The sequence below is a fragment of the Acanthaster planci genome, linkage group LG06, assembly GCF_054643075.1.
Source record: "Acanthaster planci isolate LZ-2023a linkage group LG06, COTS_SCS, whole genome shotgun sequence".
Classification (NCBI taxonomy): Eukaryota; Metazoa; Echinodermata; class Asteroidea; order Valvatida; family Acanthasteridae; genus Acanthaster; species Acanthaster planci.
The window spans coordinates 16,833,636-16,850,151 of record NC_141782.1 but is presented as its reverse complement, the minus strand read 5'-3'; the positions used below and the strand labels follow the sequence as shown (position 1 = coordinate 16,850,151).

The 16,516-nt window shown below is 43.3% G+C and overlaps 1 protein-coding gene across 1 annotated transcript in view; it reads left to right on the top strand.

The window, feature by feature from the left end:
* Window positions 1–15,979, top strand: part of LOC110982203 (scavenger receptor cysteine-rich domain-containing protein DMBT1-like) — a 38,963-nt gene extending 22,984 nt beyond the window's left edge. The window contains exons 2-14 of the mRNA XM_022240460.2: window positions 4,285–4,641; window positions 5,904–6,233; window positions 7,840–8,184; window positions 8,624–8,977; window positions 9,357–9,686; window positions 10,061–10,399; window positions 10,619–11,014; window positions 11,401–11,793; window positions 12,160–12,510; window positions 12,646–12,843; window positions 13,518–13,676; window positions 14,171–14,554; window positions 14,763–15,979. Of these exons, the coding sequence (XP_022096152.2) occupies window positions 4,285–4,641; window positions 5,904–6,233; window positions 7,840–8,184; window positions 8,624–8,977; window positions 9,357–9,686; window positions 10,061–10,399; window positions 10,619–11,014; window positions 11,401–11,793; window positions 12,160–12,510; window positions 12,646–12,843; window positions 13,518–13,676; window positions 14,171–14,554; window positions 14,763–15,154 (4,328 nt within the window). The 3' untranslated portion in view covers window positions 15,155–15,979. The remainder of the gene's footprint in view (window positions 1–4,284; window positions 4,642–5,903; window positions 6,234–7,839; window positions 8,185–8,623; window positions 8,978–9,356; window positions 9,687–10,060; window positions 10,400–10,618; window positions 11,015–11,400; window positions 11,794–12,159; window positions 12,511–12,645; window positions 12,844–13,517; window positions 13,677–14,170; window positions 14,555–14,762) is intronic.
* The last annotated feature ends 537 nt before the right edge of the window (window positions 15,980–16,516 follow it).

Here is a 16,516-nt window from a genome sequence, read left to right as displayed (position 1 = left end):
TTAGGCTTATCACATGATTTGACAGAGTGGATAGTCAATGTTGGCTCCCCGAAACATTGGGAGTTGTGGCACTTCCAATACCAAGGGGAGCTAACACCGACTATCCACCAGAATTTATTTTGCCAAACCCCCAACATTTTCAGTTGCAAGGCGCTGATCAACAAGTGCGCGTGTCCCTTCTTTTCTTATGTGGCTTTGGCGAATTACCCTTTATTTTGTAACTATGCACGCGTCCGCATAAATGGACCTGGCAGCAAAATGTAAGAGTGGCAGATTCAAAAATGTCTAGGGTTACAATCTTCAATCTCATTTCTCTCAAATTTTCCGGGATCTGTCACTTTTTCTTCGTAAACCTTTCCAAAATCGTCATAGCTTTCATTTGAAGTGGGGTTTGGTTGTACCAAGTACAGACTTTAAAAATTGCTGTTGTGTTGAACGCACTGCTTGAGCTTAAAAACAAATGTTGTGACAAGTACCGCATTCTGCCCTCCTATTGGCTAAATCACGCGGACTAGACTGATCTAAGCAAATGATCATGGGCTAAATCGCGAGCCGAATTGAAACTGGCCATTCGCACATGCCTAAAACGTTAATCATATCGCACACACCAATACGCTTAACGTGCGCCTGGTACCCTGAATTACAAACTTGGTTATTTCGCACTTGTGTAGAGAGGTACCCTGGCAATTTCGATCTCGTGAGTGCGAGATGAAAGATACTTTTCTGTATTCTTTTTTTTGGTACATCATAATACCCCACTTAAATCAAAGAGTAATGGCTATGGCGATGAAAGGGGGTTTTCTGAAGGAATCGAGGAAAAAGAAAAAAAGGAAACTTTTAGAGAAAATTATCATGAACTCTCCACTTCCCTACATGTCCAATATCATCCTCTCACGCATTCAGAATCACTGCGCCCGTTTTTGTTTAGGAGGGTGGCTATAGTAGTCGAGTTTCTACGGAGGGTATCCGCTAACTCCCCAGGACTCTACCAAACCAACTTTTTAAACTTCTTTTTATGGTCCTAAAACACATTTGTAGCATGGTTGTCTTTATGATGTAATGGCCTGCTTAACTGGTCATTTTAAAACCAATGCTCAGTATTTTGAGAGTTTTTAAAATCCAAATGGTCATTAATGTTAATACATGTGTATGTTGGGAGGAGGCGTAATCACACATGTTGCCTCTACGTCTTAAGTTTGGTAGGGCAGAGTTCCGGAGTTCGGCCGCGACCATGAATTTCGTTTTTCAAGATTTTTGTTTAAATTAAAGGATGTGTTTCTCTGGCTAAGAAAATCAGGTAAACTGGCCTGTGCAAGTAGGGTTCAAGGAACAATCAGTCGATATTATACTTTTACCAACATTTTTTATAGGATTATTCCAAGACGAATGCTGCGGTGAATTAGATTTCTACAGAAGGAAGTGGGTGAGATTTGCTATCAGCATCAACAGGGACACTCCCCACTTCTTTCTTGCTGTTTGATTTTATGCAGCTTCATGGACAACCGGTCTGTTTGCTGATGTATTCAAGTAGTATTTTGCCACCAGCATGGACAGAATTTTAGGTTGATGTCAGTTTTAATACATTGGTAGCGATACCAGCGTTTGTGCATAGTTGAGCTTCCTAGAAAGTATTTGTGAATTTTGCTTAATTTAAAAAACAATACTTAACTAGAAGGTCCTTAGTGTTTTCATGCAAGGCCACGATAGTCGGAGAGTTGTCAACACATAACCCCGTGGAGTGGTTAAGAGCACCAGATTCCTATTTGGTGGGTAAAACCGTTGGTTGCGGGTTCGAATCCAGCCTGGGGTCATGGTGCGTGTGCCCTTGGCACTTTCGCAAGTCCCACACACCATTGTGTTCCCAAGGGCACACACGCACACAAGTGTGTATTTGCCTGCAACTGGGGACCCCCTATTGTTCCTCTTTTGTTTGTACTTCAACTTTTTTAGAAGACCACTCATATGTTTTGTACACGGTTGTCAATCGGGGACCCTCTGTCAATCGGGGACCTTATTGTCCTCTATTGTTTAGGGTCCCCGATTGAATGCAGAAACAAACTCATTGCCCCTCTCCACCCAGGAATAATTGGGTACCATGTGAGGGCAGAGATGGTTATTGTGGTTGATTTAGCTGCTTTGCGCCGAAATGGCAGCATTAAGCTGTATACTCCCCAGGGTGCTGAAATGGTATTTGGAATGTTTGATTGGCCCAGTGAGCAGGGGTAATAATAATAGGAAAAGTGCTTGGGGACCTAATTGTATTAGGCGCTTAAGAATTACAGTTATTATGGTTATAACTCGCCCACGGGTCCATTAGGCTAGTGTTTCCAGAGAGCGGGAGTTTTAAAAATCCCTATCCGGAGTTCCACCTAATTGTATTAGGCGCTTATCCTGTCCGGAGTTCCACGACGCAAGGGCTTGTTTATTTATACATGTATCTGCGGTTTCTGTACTTATTCACTTAATGATTTAATGTATACCAGTGATACCGCATACCGTCCTAGCTGTTTGTTTGTTGTTCCTTTTCTCCTCTGTGTTGGGGGAACAGGGCATATTTTCTGTGCCTCTTTTCCGCATTTCATCAGTCACCATTTTGGGGGGTTTGGCAAAAAAATCCCGATCGTTTTTCTTTTTATGGTAGAATTGGTGTAGGCAGATTTCAATTTTAGTTATTTTGGGGTTGAATTCCAAGCCTAAATGACGCAATTTATTTTTGTTCCTCAAGGAGTTCCATTAGGATTTGAATGTTCTCCACATCCACTTCTTTTTCGTTTTTGGTTGGATCGTGGAGATCCTCCACCTTACCCAGGTCATCCTTTATATCCCTGTGCCGTTTATATGCAATGAGGGGTTTAGTTGGGAAGAGTGCATTGAGACATTCACTTCGGTCGATCAAATCCCAGTTTAGGTTTTTTAGAAGGGCCTTTTAACGTTGAGTGTCGCAATCGTAGATAGAAGGGCAGAACAAAGACAAGCAGAGTCTCTTTCTTGCTCGAATTCACGTGAGTCTTGCCTCTTTCAGGCAGGAGGGCTAAATCTTCACGGCTGTATCCGCGTTCATGAAGTTTGTTTCTGAATAATTCAACCTTCTTCTCAAAATGTACCAAGTGTGTGCATATACGGTTGTTTTTCGTTACGTCTCCCCTGATTCATCCGCCAAATACTGACTTATGGTGGGCTGAATCTCGAGCAAGATACTGAAATGTATCCGTTTTTACTCGAGTGTCCAGTTTTCCTTCTATTCTAAACTGTTCGCCTTATTAGATGATGAGATCGAGGAAGGTAACTTGGCTCTGCGAGATCTCTGACACTTGGGCGTTGGGTGAATTGGATTCAGAGTACTATTCACCAGCTCAGATTGTCACTTGTGATTTTGTACTGGAGATTCTATTTATTTCTTACTTGTCTGTTTTAACCTTGGATCTTGTGATCTTGCTTGTGACAAATTATTTCTTGCAGAAGGGAAAAAGGCAAAAATTGTGTTTGAATAAACATATTCCAAGTTTATCTCGGGGCAGTCATTTTGGACGCCAGTTTAGATTTTTATAGAGGCTAAAAATAAGTTTTGGATACATTTGTCAGAAAGATTTCCATATCGATGCCTCTTAACAGGTGCACAAACTCTTTGGGACAGTAAAAGTTCTGGGTTCTTGATATTTTCACCGCTATTTTTGATCTTGTCTGATGGGTAATAAGTCACTTAAGGTATCCGTACACTGAAGTCTTTCCCAAATGACCCAACTATATCATATTTATTATTTTACAAATTTACTGCACTACTGAAACGATGTGTAGTTTTTTGTGTACAAGTTTCTGCAATATTACCTATTTTTGCAGCCATTTTGGCCGCCATCTTGGATTTAAAGACATGGGAAAATACTATAAATTAGAAACCTATGACTAGACGGTAATTTAAATCGTTATTTTAAAAATTTGTTACAATTTTAATAAAGTATACAAATTGTCTTTGATTTTGATTATTTTGGCGGCCATTGTTAACATCTCAAATGTGTTTTAGGACAATAAAACAAAGAAAGCAAAGTTGGTTTGATAGAGTCCTGGGGGGCATCGGATACCCTCTGTATAGATACTCGACTATATAGAGGTACCTTGGTATCCGAAGAAAATTACAAGAGGTGGATAAGCCTCATTCAAACCCTTAATACAGCGCCCCCAAACGTGCTAATCAACCCATCTGTGTGTAGAATATTTCTGTCGAGTAATTTAGCGGTTATAGCCAGAGTAGATTGTCCATAATATCTCTCAACCCATAATTCTGCACAGAAACGACTACAGCCACGGGAAAGCTCCAAGTGCGTCTTTCTGGGGGCTTCACACCTAACGAGGGACGGGTGATGATCTTCGCCGAGGAACAATGGATACTGTTGTGCGACGCCGACTGGGGACTCTCTGAGGCCGATGTTGTCTGCCGTCAACTCGGCTACGGATACGCGACTATGGCCTGGAGGGGTGCCCACTTCGGAGAGCCCAAGGGTATTGGGGACGAGTCTATGATTACTCTGTCTTGCATGGGAACTGAGAGTGAACTGTCTGCGTGCTCGCATCGTCGAATTTCATCCGAGATTTGTGGGAAATTTAAAACGGCAGGTGTCCGTTGTGTCAATGTTTCTGTGTTCAAAGGTACGTTTTTCATAATTATGGAGTGTTTGTTAAAGTAGTCCAAAAGTCGGCTTCTTGTTTTGAATGATTTAGGTTAAAACCAGCAAAGCCATCACCAACGGTTATAAACCACGATCAATTATGAGCTTTGATCATAATTAAGAAGGGAAAGTTATCTAGCAAGGATTTTGGTAACGGGCATGGAGTTTGACACCATAAAACATATCTGGAATACCTGGATTTTTTAATACATTGCATAGGTTTTCCTGGCCAATTTTGGAAAATGTGTAAATGAATTAGTAATAGTAGCATTCGTTTTCGAGCGAAATGAACGAACATTCAAATCCCTGTTTCTATTTAACAAATACAAATTCTATTTCAAGGAGGGTGCATTCAGTCGTATAGAGTCAGCGTTCAATTTCTCGATATTGCGCTGGTTTAGAATGTTGACATTCATTTTTGTGCGAAATTGAATGCACCTCTGCAATTCTGCATTCAGTTTAATTTGAACTCAAGCTATTTACCCAAATATGCATGCAATTTCGCCTGTGTGTTTTTAAGGTATGCATGGTCAAGGATTGGAATTTGTTTGTGTACTAACAGACATTTCACAATAGAAGTGTTTAGTTAAATGTTTGAATATTCATGATTGAAATAAGCCATTCAAGTTGTCATTGGAATCTACCGACTATTGTAGGAGACCTATAAACACCAGCGCTGAGGGAACCTTCCTTCTTGTGCTGCGTTTCAATCATAGAAACCTTAATTTTTTTTACAGTTCGATAACAAACACATGAATTTAAGCAATCCGAAATGCCAGTCACGTATTTGTAACCTCTTTAATGAAACATAATGCACGTTCATTTATTTGAAGGATACAAAACGAAGTCGAATGCTTGTTACTGCGAAAATGAAACCAGGTTTTAAGTCGTTTTCAAAATGAAACTTTATTTTACAAACTAAATCGCGTTTTTTCCAAAATTGGCCGGAAAACCTATGTGCTTTTAGTCGCTGTTGAGATTTCTGACGTTACTATACTACTTTCACTCCGAAATGTCTTGCTGCAGCTGTTTAGGGGAGATTCCGCTGTCTTTAACAGAATCAATCACTGACCTAACTATCCCCAGGCGACGGGATAAAGCCAGACCGTCGTATTCTGAAAGGGGATCAGTTAGTTTGGTAACAGTTGAAAACAATTTTTCCCTATAATTCTAAGTCAAAAGACCGGAATCATACATACATGCATTACCATAGCAAATGAGCATCTGTCCATCGATTCACAGAAAACCAAGTTCGTCTTATTGGAGGAATTACGCCAAACGTCGGCCGCATTGAAATTTTTCAAAACGGAACCTGGAACCTGATATGCCGTGAATCATGGGGCGTAACCGAGGCCAGTGTGGCATGCCGGGAACTGGGTTATCCTGGAGCGCTTGCGGACTGGGGCAAAACTTGGATTCACTTGGACAGAGCCGCAATCTTACAGAAATCAGTCGCTTTCGTGTCGTGCTCTGGAGTTGAAGACAAACTTTCGAAGTGCAAAGTGGGCACCACAAGGAATTTCCATTGCCAGGAGTCTGCGACTGTTTCCTGTTCAGCTGGCGACCGGAATGGTAAAAATGAATTTTTTTTTTAAGAAATAAAGTTAACAAACAAAACAACTGAGTTACCATATTGTAGCTGGTTTCTTTACGAGGATTCTTATTATTCAGGAAAGTATCATCTTTGGAGCTTTGGAGTTGGATTAAGCATAAATATACCTTGTTGATGTACCCATTTATCATAAATACAGAAGACTACGAAGGCCCACCTGTGCCATGAAGAATACATTTACAAAAGCATATTTTTCTAGTTTGTTTTTACGAGAGATACATTTTCATGTTTGTTCGTCCCAACAACGAAGATAATGTTTCTAAAAACTAACCAAAACATAAATCTCGTAAAAACAAATTTGAAACAACAATGTATCGTTAAAACGACCTTGGAAAAGATACATTTCATAACAACAAAATTTGGAAAAAAAATTGAGTTTTCCAAAAAATGTCAGTGTTTAAAAATGTCTACTGAATGGTACCACAGGGCTGCCGTATAGATGACAAACAAGGAATGCATTTTAGTTTAGTCCCTAAAATGAAAAATGTCCAATGAAACAAACTAACCGGATCACTTCGTCATAATTTGTGCATGAAACTCCTTGTTTTTGTGATCCATACCCATAATTCAACGGACATTTATGGAAAACTTTTTACCGCTGAAACCCAAAGACAATCCTAGCAATCCTCGAAGTTATGATTTGTACCATTTACAATCCATCATTCTGTCTGAATCTCATCTTTACTTTCCTCACCTTCCATCGACTTCTTCCTTCTCATTAACTTTGCCAAGCATTACTATTCCTATTTCCCAACTTCTGCCGGTTTTTTTCTACTGAAAATCCACAAAATTTGATATTGCTCGTGCCCTCCCCTCCACTCCACTATTGACACTTCCATAATATCCACACATAATGTTCCCCGTCGGAGCGCTCAAGCATAAATCATTGCAATGCTATCGCGTCCGTATTACACAAGTATACACGTTTGCATGTATGGAATTGGAGGCGGACGTGGCACGCACTGTATATTGCGCCTGAGGCGCGTGGTGCACATGTATACTTGAATGTGTTTCTTCTTCACTGACTGGATTGCCAAAATAGATTGAAGATTTTCCGGCCTCGTTACCTTGTAATTGGAATTTTTTTCCACGTGACTTTCTGCGGCAGGTTGACAGGGGATTTACGCACTCAAGCCGGGCTTTGCAACAGAGAGGAAAGGGAAAAGCCAGGGTCAACTTATCTAATTTGATCACTCTCGTCGTTAAGACGAAGGCTGATAGAAGAAAATGGGTTTATTGTGTAGTGCCAAGACACGCCCACCCGCACAAAAAAATGTAGGGTTTAAGTATTAACAAGTGCTCGACCCTTCTTCAGCTGAAAGGAAAGTTTTGGACTACCTATCCGAAAAAAAAATCAGCTTTTAATTTTTTTTACTATTTGTATTTCATAACAAGCATGTAAAAAGTCTGTCCTCACCAGCCTAAATTTGTTATAAGGAAAGCTAAGTCACGTATTCCGTACCAGAATTACAGAGGTTCAGAAACATTTTTTCTCACCTCTGAAAAATCTTTGGGGTAAAAACTTTGAGCATTGATACGATCATTATTCAGATTCAATTTTTGCAGGTCCATTGCCATATGAAATTCGCTTGACCGGGACTGACCAGCCCAACAAGGGCAGGGTGGAGGTCCACCTCGGTGATTCCTGGGGGACAATATGCGACCAAAGTTGGGGCCTGAAAGACGCGACAGTCGTCTGCCGACAACTCGGCTATCCTTACGCCGCCGCTGCCCCTAGGGGCGCCCATTTCGGCCAAGGCACGGGCCAGGTTCTCCTCGGGCATGTCGGCTGCTCAGGACACGAGAGGCACTTGTTGGAATGCCCAAGGAGTGGCATTGGAGCCACCGGTTGTCTGCATGATAGAGACGCTGGTGTGGTGTGTAGTCTGGACCATACAGTCAACCTGCCAGGTGCCAGTTTCTTTTTTTTTCCCTGGCCTTTAAGAAAGATTCTGCTAGGATCGAAACGTCACGCCCTCCATTTTTTGTGATTTGTATTTTAGGTCACTGCAGTAGTCGGCAAGCAGTTTGCAGCAGTTTTGTATTACATATGTTCTTATGCATTCATAGCATTCAGATCAAATATGACTCTGCAAAAAGAACTTTTTACACCAGTCGAGACCGTCAACAACCAAAGAAAAAAGACAGTTCTGGAAACGGGATGTCACGGGTTGTCACTGGTAGTCGTAAACAAGGTGACCTGATAAACCATATCAAAAAGTTTGAAGTTCAACTTGTACTCTTTAAAAAAAATTGAAAGGAAATTGCAAAAACGGAATAATTAATCCACTGAAATTAAATGTGTAAGAGTCTAACACTTTTGCGTAATTACTCTCATGGAAACGGACAGGTACCATAGTGCGACTCTCTGGTGGCAGTTCTGGCTTTGTTGAATTCTTCCACGACGGGCAATGGTGGCGCGTGTGCGGCCACGGATGGGACCAGAACGACGCATCGGTCGTCTGTCGACAACTTGGGTACCACTCTCCGACAAACATTTCTCCTTTGACTTTCAAGTCAACCACATGGTCTGGAGACAGTGAAGAGGAAAACATCGCTGCGTTGATAGATTTGATGCGTTGTCACGGTAACGAGTCGAGTCTAGCGCTTTGCCAAAACGATGTTTTGGGTCCTAAGACTTGTCAGACCTCGATGGCTGCAGTGGATTGCAACGGAAACACGCCGCCTCGCTCAATCGAGCCAGGTACTTTGCACGGTTGGTTTGTATCGTTTCTGGGTGAAAACAGGCAGAATTGTAGCAATTCAGATGGCTTTTGCTGGTAACCGTCTCTTATATTTGATAATATTGCTGTAAGCTGGAATGCCTTGTAATCCAATGAATTCCTGTAGAATTGTCCTAAATATTGGCCAAAATATTATGTCATACTATTATGTATCGTATACCGTAACACGTTGTTATGTGGATGGATGCCGTTTGTCGTCTCAATTGTCATATGGAGCAGGGACTATTTTTCATCTTTCAGTTTCAGCTAGTCCATTTTGATTTCAGGCGAACTATTTTAGTTTTGCTCTATCAGACTCTCAAGTGAGATTTTGTTTTATGCATTTTGCCCATGTTTCAGCAAATTCCGTGAGACTTGCCGATGGAGTGTATCCTATGGAGGGCCGCGTGGAAGTCTACCTGGACGGAGCGTGGGCGACCGTCTGTGGTGACCGTTGGGATATGACGGACGCCGAGGTAGTCTGCCGACAGCTGGGCTTCAACCACGCCACAGCAGCCTTGATCCGAGCTCACTTCGGTCCGGGATCCGGGCCAATCGTCCTGGATGAGGTCGATTGTGTGGGCGATGAGGAGGAGCTTATGGACTGCCAGGCGAAGAAGTGGTACCAGCATGATTGCCAGCACAGACAGGATGCCGGTGTCAGGTGCGACAGTCGTCAGGTGTCACAGGGTGTGTAGCTAATACTCGTAATGATCAATTAATCAATGAGCATATACTTTACAAAATTTCCATTATTAATGTGTAGGGTTTACAAATACATCTTTGTATTAATCATAAAAGAATTTTACACCCACGATAATGGAAAGTGTCCAATTATTACCAATCAAGAACAATCACTTATCGCATATCTGTGAAATAGGAAATGTTACCATAGATTGGACGCCGGCGGTACCTGTGCTGGCCATATTGTTATTCATTTCCACGTCATTTTTTTCAAAAAGTTTTGATATCAAATTAATGTAAGAATATAGGGTTGATGCTTTGAAAATGTGTAATACTGTTTATCCGAGGTGTTTCAAAATATTCTAATTCACTGGAAACAGACTACTCAATTCGATTGTCCGGTGGAGCCACACCCAACTCCGGCCGGTTAGAGGTGTTCCTGAATGGTCTATGGCATACTGTTTGTGACGTGGCCGGTACGTGGGATATCAGGGAGGCTCAGGTCGTGTGTCAAGAGCTGGGCTTTCCGGGAGCGCTGGCACCCTGGGCCAAAATCATCGGCGTGTTGAACGGAGCCCGGAGCAGGAGGAGCTTCGAGTCCGTGGAATGTCTGGGGAACGAGTCCAAGATAGCGCAGTGTCGCCTCGGTTTGGTGGGTGGGTTGGACTGTGGAGGAGTCGAGCATGAAGCACGGGTACTATGCGCATCACGCCCATTAGGTAGGTCAACATTTACCTCATTGTTTGGAAGCTCAAAGGAAGGTTTTTCTGGCAATCAGTGTTTAGTTATCTTCATTGTTTTACCGTGGATTAAATCAATAGCATAGAGAATAAATTCATGGAAAAGACATTGGGCTAGCAACTTTTTAAAAACACAAAGCTGTTTTTTCAAATGTGAGTTTTTGTGTAAGAAGTTGAAGCTGTGGTCTTTTTTCCTAGAAAAACCCCCATATTCGGTCAGACTCGAAGGTGGAAACAATGACAGAGAAGGCAAAGTTCAGATTCTTCAAAATGATCACTGGCTCCCCGTGTGTGGAGACGACTGGGGCATTGCCGACGCGCGCGTGGTCTGCAAGCAGCTTGGCTACCAGTTTGCTAAGAGCGCCACCATCGTGCCCGAGGATTTTTCTAAGGAGCAGCGGCAACTACGGACAGACAACAACCGCGCAAAGTTCAAAAGGAGTTTTCCTCACGTGCGAGGACTGTCTGGGTTCCGTTGCACGGGCCATGAAGACCACCTACTACAGTGCCATTATAGGGACGGGCAAATGGTCGGCTGTGCCCGGGGCGTGGTCGCTCACGTTGTTTGCAGTGATAAACCATCCATTCCAGCAGGTTAGTATTACTTTGCTTTTGAGAAACACTGTAGATATATATAATGAACAATAAATATAAATCAATCAACGGTCAGCGATCCCAGAGGAAGTAGGAGACATACCCAACCCTTCCAAAAAAGTGGAGACAATAACCTTGAAGGCGGTATTTGAATGCAAACAGGTTTCTTCCCTCGTGTATACCTATGAGACATATCAGCTCTCGAGTCCAGCTTGTAGCATTGCCCATAGGTTACTCGCTTCAATCTCCCTTCATTGGAAATATCACTGCGGACAGTAAAAGTTATTTCCAGTAACTTAAGTGAAAACTGGTCACTCTCAGCGCGCTTTTAATGGCTAAATAAACATCCTCTAGAAACGTTCAGCTCTGACTTTCAAAACTAATAGGTGAGAGACTACGGTTGAGTGGGGGTACTGGCGAGTCCGAAGGCCGAGTGGAAGTGTACTTTGAAGGTATGTGGTGGAAGATTTGTGGTGATGACTGGGACATACGTGACGCTAATGTCGTCTGCCACCAGTTGGGATACTCGTCAGATCTCGCGGTTTATAAACTGAGTGACAGTCTCTCTAATGACGTCATTTGCGAAAACCCCGCGGACGAGAGCTTCGGCGACTTGGTCAAGAACGTTGACTGCGATTTGGAGTATCTAATGAGTGACTTGCAGTGCACTGGGAACGAGACTAGCGTGGTGGACTGCAGGCATGCCGGGTTTGGTCGGCAGTATTGCAGTGGGGACCAAGACGCTGCCGTCTGGTGTGATGGGAAGAGGACCAAACAAAGTAAGTAGGTTCAGGAAAGTCAACTTAGCTAAAACATGCACAGCCCAAAGCGAAAGCAAATCGTAGACGTCAAGAGATCTGGCTCACCTCATCCAAATCAAGTTCTCCGCTCGGCGTAATTTGGTTGGAAACCAACGCTGTGTTTCATTTAGACCGGTAACATCATGTTCTTACCAAGCACAACACATCATCAATTAGCAAACTGCTGTATCCCCACACACATTACTGTGCACATCAAAGTACTTAAACATAGTTTGGCAGTAAATATTCTGTTTTAAATGGTACTAAATTTAAAGGAGAAGTGAAATGAATCACGCAGAGACTATTTAAATTACATTATTACTCCAACTATCTAACAACCTGAAGTCTTCGAAGCCCGGTTGGGTGCCAGCGACCCCAGGCGTCCGTACGAGGGGCGGGTAGAGCTGAACCACGGCGGACGCTGGTGGTTCGTCTGCAAGGATGGTTGGGACCAGCATGACGCCACAGTGCTTTGCCATCAGCTTGGGTTTCCTGGGGTGGACAGTGCCGACCTGCAGCCGTCCTACAGAGTCAGGGGCAGCAGCGAGGGAGTGGGATTTCTCTTGGATGACTTGCAATGTGACGGCACAGAGGATAACATCGCAGAGTGTTTGCACAGCGGGGTTGGCAGAGAGAGGTGTACGCGTCGGGTAGCAGCGGGTGTTAGGTGTGCGACGGACTTGCTCATGATCCAAGGTAATTGCTTTGTTTAACCAGTGCTCGATAGCAGAGGCTTTTACCACTGTTATCTACTAAACCAAGACAGGATATAGCGTGTAAGCAGACAAACACCACATTTATAGGAATATTTCGGTTCATCCCCACATTCAGGTGAAGACATCCGCTTGATTGGCGGTAACACAGTGCTGGAGGGTCGGGTGGAGGTGTATCACGACCAACGTTGGTGGACCATCTGCGATGATAAATGGGACATCAAGGCGGCCGGTGTCGCCTGCCGACAGCTCGGGCTGCCCGCGGCCGAATCGGCCGTTTTCGGTGCCTACTTTGGCAAAGGACGGGAAGGCACCGGTAGGTTGTGCATTCTCGTAAAACCCAACAAGCCTTGGGAATCGTTACAAGTCAAGCAAGTTCTGTTTGCACGTTCAGTTCATTTCTCAGACAGTGGATTCCAGAATCTTAATCGTTTTATAGTTAGCTGATTTTTAGTTAGCTCGTTCTTTGTTATGGTTGAAGCCGAATCCATATGCTCGGTCAGTTGCAAAAGGGGGTTGATACAAGTTTGGAGGATAAGGTGAATAGCCAAATAGGAGCAACACTCTCAGAGAATTTGGAACCTGCAAATAACAGGTACCGGTACAGGATACTTGCACTTCAATTAATTTGGTCTTCGCGTCACTGCTACCCGCCTCGAGCAGAAGCACCCCCTCATCATTTGAAAAGCGCCACATGTGGTGGGAGTGTTCAGTCTGTTGGTAGTGATGCTTTTTCACAGTCGTTCGTGAACCACCAAAGTTCAGTTCCTACCAAAGGAGCATCCGTTGCTAAGAATATCACACCCTTTCTTGGTGTAGCTGGAGGCTCATAGTCTACGATGGGCGGTAACCAAGCAGTCACAATCTCATTAGCCACTTGCATGAGATAAGAACGTCTCCAGTGTTTATACATGTATATGTAGCGACTAACTACCGAAACAAGAGCCTCAGCGTGATTAGTTGACAGAAGGGTTCTTATCTTGTGACCAGGCATACTCCTTGACGAGATTGATTGCAAGGGTTCGGAAGGCAATCTCCTCGAGTGTGCTCACCATGTCTTGGGGGAGCATGACTGTAACCACGCCCAAGATGCCGGGGTCAAGTGTTCTCCTCCCACGGTACACCATCAGTTGAAGCTTCCGAAACCAGGTAAGCCGCACGAAAGCATTAAAGTGTGACACAGGCTTGTAAAATGTAGAGAGAGGTCATCCGTCAAGGTAATAGATGAGGATGCTTTGGATCGAATCAAATAGGAGTCCTACATTGTTGCCAGCAAATTCGAGAATTAAAAAGGCCAAATCGAAAATGAAATAAATTTGACAACGTCAGCTACAACATTCTCACTGTGATGTTAGTCGTTACAAAACTAATTGGGGTCGCTCTATTAAAATTATTAAAACCTGTAACCCCTGTTTCTATACGGATGCAAACGGTACGTAGTTTCTAACTTGCGAATGTAACGATATACTCAAACGCATGAACTTGTATTTTTTTTTCTCCCTTCGTTTCGCTGGATTCCATAAGCCAGCTTTTCTTTTCCAAGCACCTTTTACGGGGTTTTCCACGTGGTGCCTGTTGTCCCTACTGTTTCTTGTAACCAAAAGAACTGTACCGTTGCTTTTCGTGAAAAATTTCGTTTGTAGTACGTCTAGCAGGTGGCAGCAACATCTCAGAGGGCCGAGTAGAGATCTACCACGAATTTCGCTGGTGGACGGTGTGCAAGTCCGGCAACGAGTCGGACGACATGAACGCCGCCCTCGTCGTCTGTCGCCAGTTGGATTTCACTTCACCTCGGGCCGTGCTCCCTGTGGATCAGTTCCAGGCAGCGCCGAGTTACACACGAGCCCTGTTCACACTGCTACTGTGTAAGGGCTGGGAGAGAAACCTGAGTCTGTGCCGACACGAGGAACTGAGCCTGACGGATCAAGGCTGCGAGCACAGCCAGGAGTTGGCTGTGCGCTGTACTGACGGCAACGGCAGTGGTTCCAGTCCGCCTTGGACTTCCCCTACACGACGAAAACGATCGGGTTTGTGGCAGTCTCGCCTGATTAGGGTTTAGGAGTAACATCCTTAGGCTACATGTTAAACAGTTTAGACTGAATTTTAACATACTTCTGACATAGAACACGAGCTCCTTATATCGTCATTCATTGACGACAGTTCTGAAAGTCAAAATAATTCTTATCTTTGTAAATTCATATATGCTTTGACTGGTTGCGTTTCTCTTCCCCAAAGGGCCAACCACACCCGTTCTGGCAGTCATCATTGCCACAGTGTTCGTCACGGGATTCCTGATTGGCAGTTTGATACTCTATCACGTGTATAAGGCGTGCAACCGATTCCTGTCCCGCCACCCGGCCATTATCAGTGGTGATGCAGTGCGATCCCCTCGCACCGCGGCAAACCTAGACCGGCCCGAGCTGGCCAGGGAGGCCAAGGAGTCGTCCCGCAACAAGGACATGTTCATCGAGCTGTACCCGCTGGCCCCAGTCCCCGACTGTGAGGACACAGACACGGATGGTGATGAGGAAAACGAGTACAGTGACTGGGGCAGTACTCCCATCAGACGGGAGACCAACCTGCCCCCGCATACACCAGATGTTACATACGATGGCACGCTAGTTTAGCACATTGTGGGTTGGGTGTAATTTTTGTATAATTTCCCTCGTTCATAAAACACCCTGCAAAGTACTCTATCATACGAAATGTAATTCATTAATAATGTCAAAATTTTAGTGAGAAATCCCTCATCTTTTAAGGCTTGATATTCAAGATGGGTTTAGCGGTCAGCGCTTACACCTTCAGACCTGAAATCTTAAGAGAAACGTGATCGCAATGGGTACTCTTGGTATTTGAAAAGAAATTATTCCATTGTTGTATCTGGCAGCAGTCTTACTTTCGTGATTGTTTACTTTCTGAAAAAGGTTGGGCGTCAATTGTATTGGAAATTGATGAGTTCCACGATCACATCTGTGAATGCTGATTGTAATGAGACCAGCTGCCACCATGAATTCTGTAACAACCAACGCTTTGTATTGGAAATTGTTAGGGTGTACTTTTATATATACATGTACAAATGTATAAACATGAGGCTGCATGTCTACATTATTTAACAGGGTTGAAATGTATCAAAAGTCGAAATAATACGTGATCGTGTAAAGTTGCAAAATCAAATGTATTATTTCAAACCAAAAGTCACAATTTGACCGCGAAAGGAAGTACCGTGGCAAATGTGTACAACTAGTGTCAATTTTGTACATCACATTTGGATAAAAGATACAAGGCCGTACCCCCAAATTATTGCTTTGTACAATGCATTGTAAATACATTTTGGAAACCTTATGCAGTCGGCCTGAAGGGTTTTATAGACAGTGGAAATAGGTGGAGATATTTAAAAACAGTTCAAATAAGCGAAATAGCTAGATCAAGATATTAAACATTAATAAAGAAAACGTACATCAAGAGAGAATTAGTTGGTATGTCAATTAATTGTCTGACCTGAGTGACATAAATTCATATGGAATCGTCAGAAGAGGAGCAACTGCCCCCCCTGCAACATGTTCATAGTGACTAAAGGTCTTACAGCAACGCAGAGGGGCGAGGTCATAACACCATAGAGTCATTCCAGTGAGCAAGTTACAGGTCCATAGAACTTTTTATCGCTTCCTGATTGGTCACAGGTTTTCGCCCACAGTGGGTTTTATTACATTTGCAATATTTCCCTTTCGTTTAAGCCTGTTGATCTTCACTTAATTAGTACAGGGTAGGGATCAACGCGAGTTTTCTGCAAATTCCATTACAAAACGCGTTTTGTGAGACCTTTTGCACGTTGTTACGTACTAACGTTTCATGGAAGTTAGTTTTCATGAGATATTTTTTTCCAAGTTAATTTTCAAGAGATATATCTTTTAAGTTTCCTTATTTTTATATCTCATACAAACTTAAAAAAAACAACTCGGAAAACCTTGAGGCAAGTGACTCAGGAATCA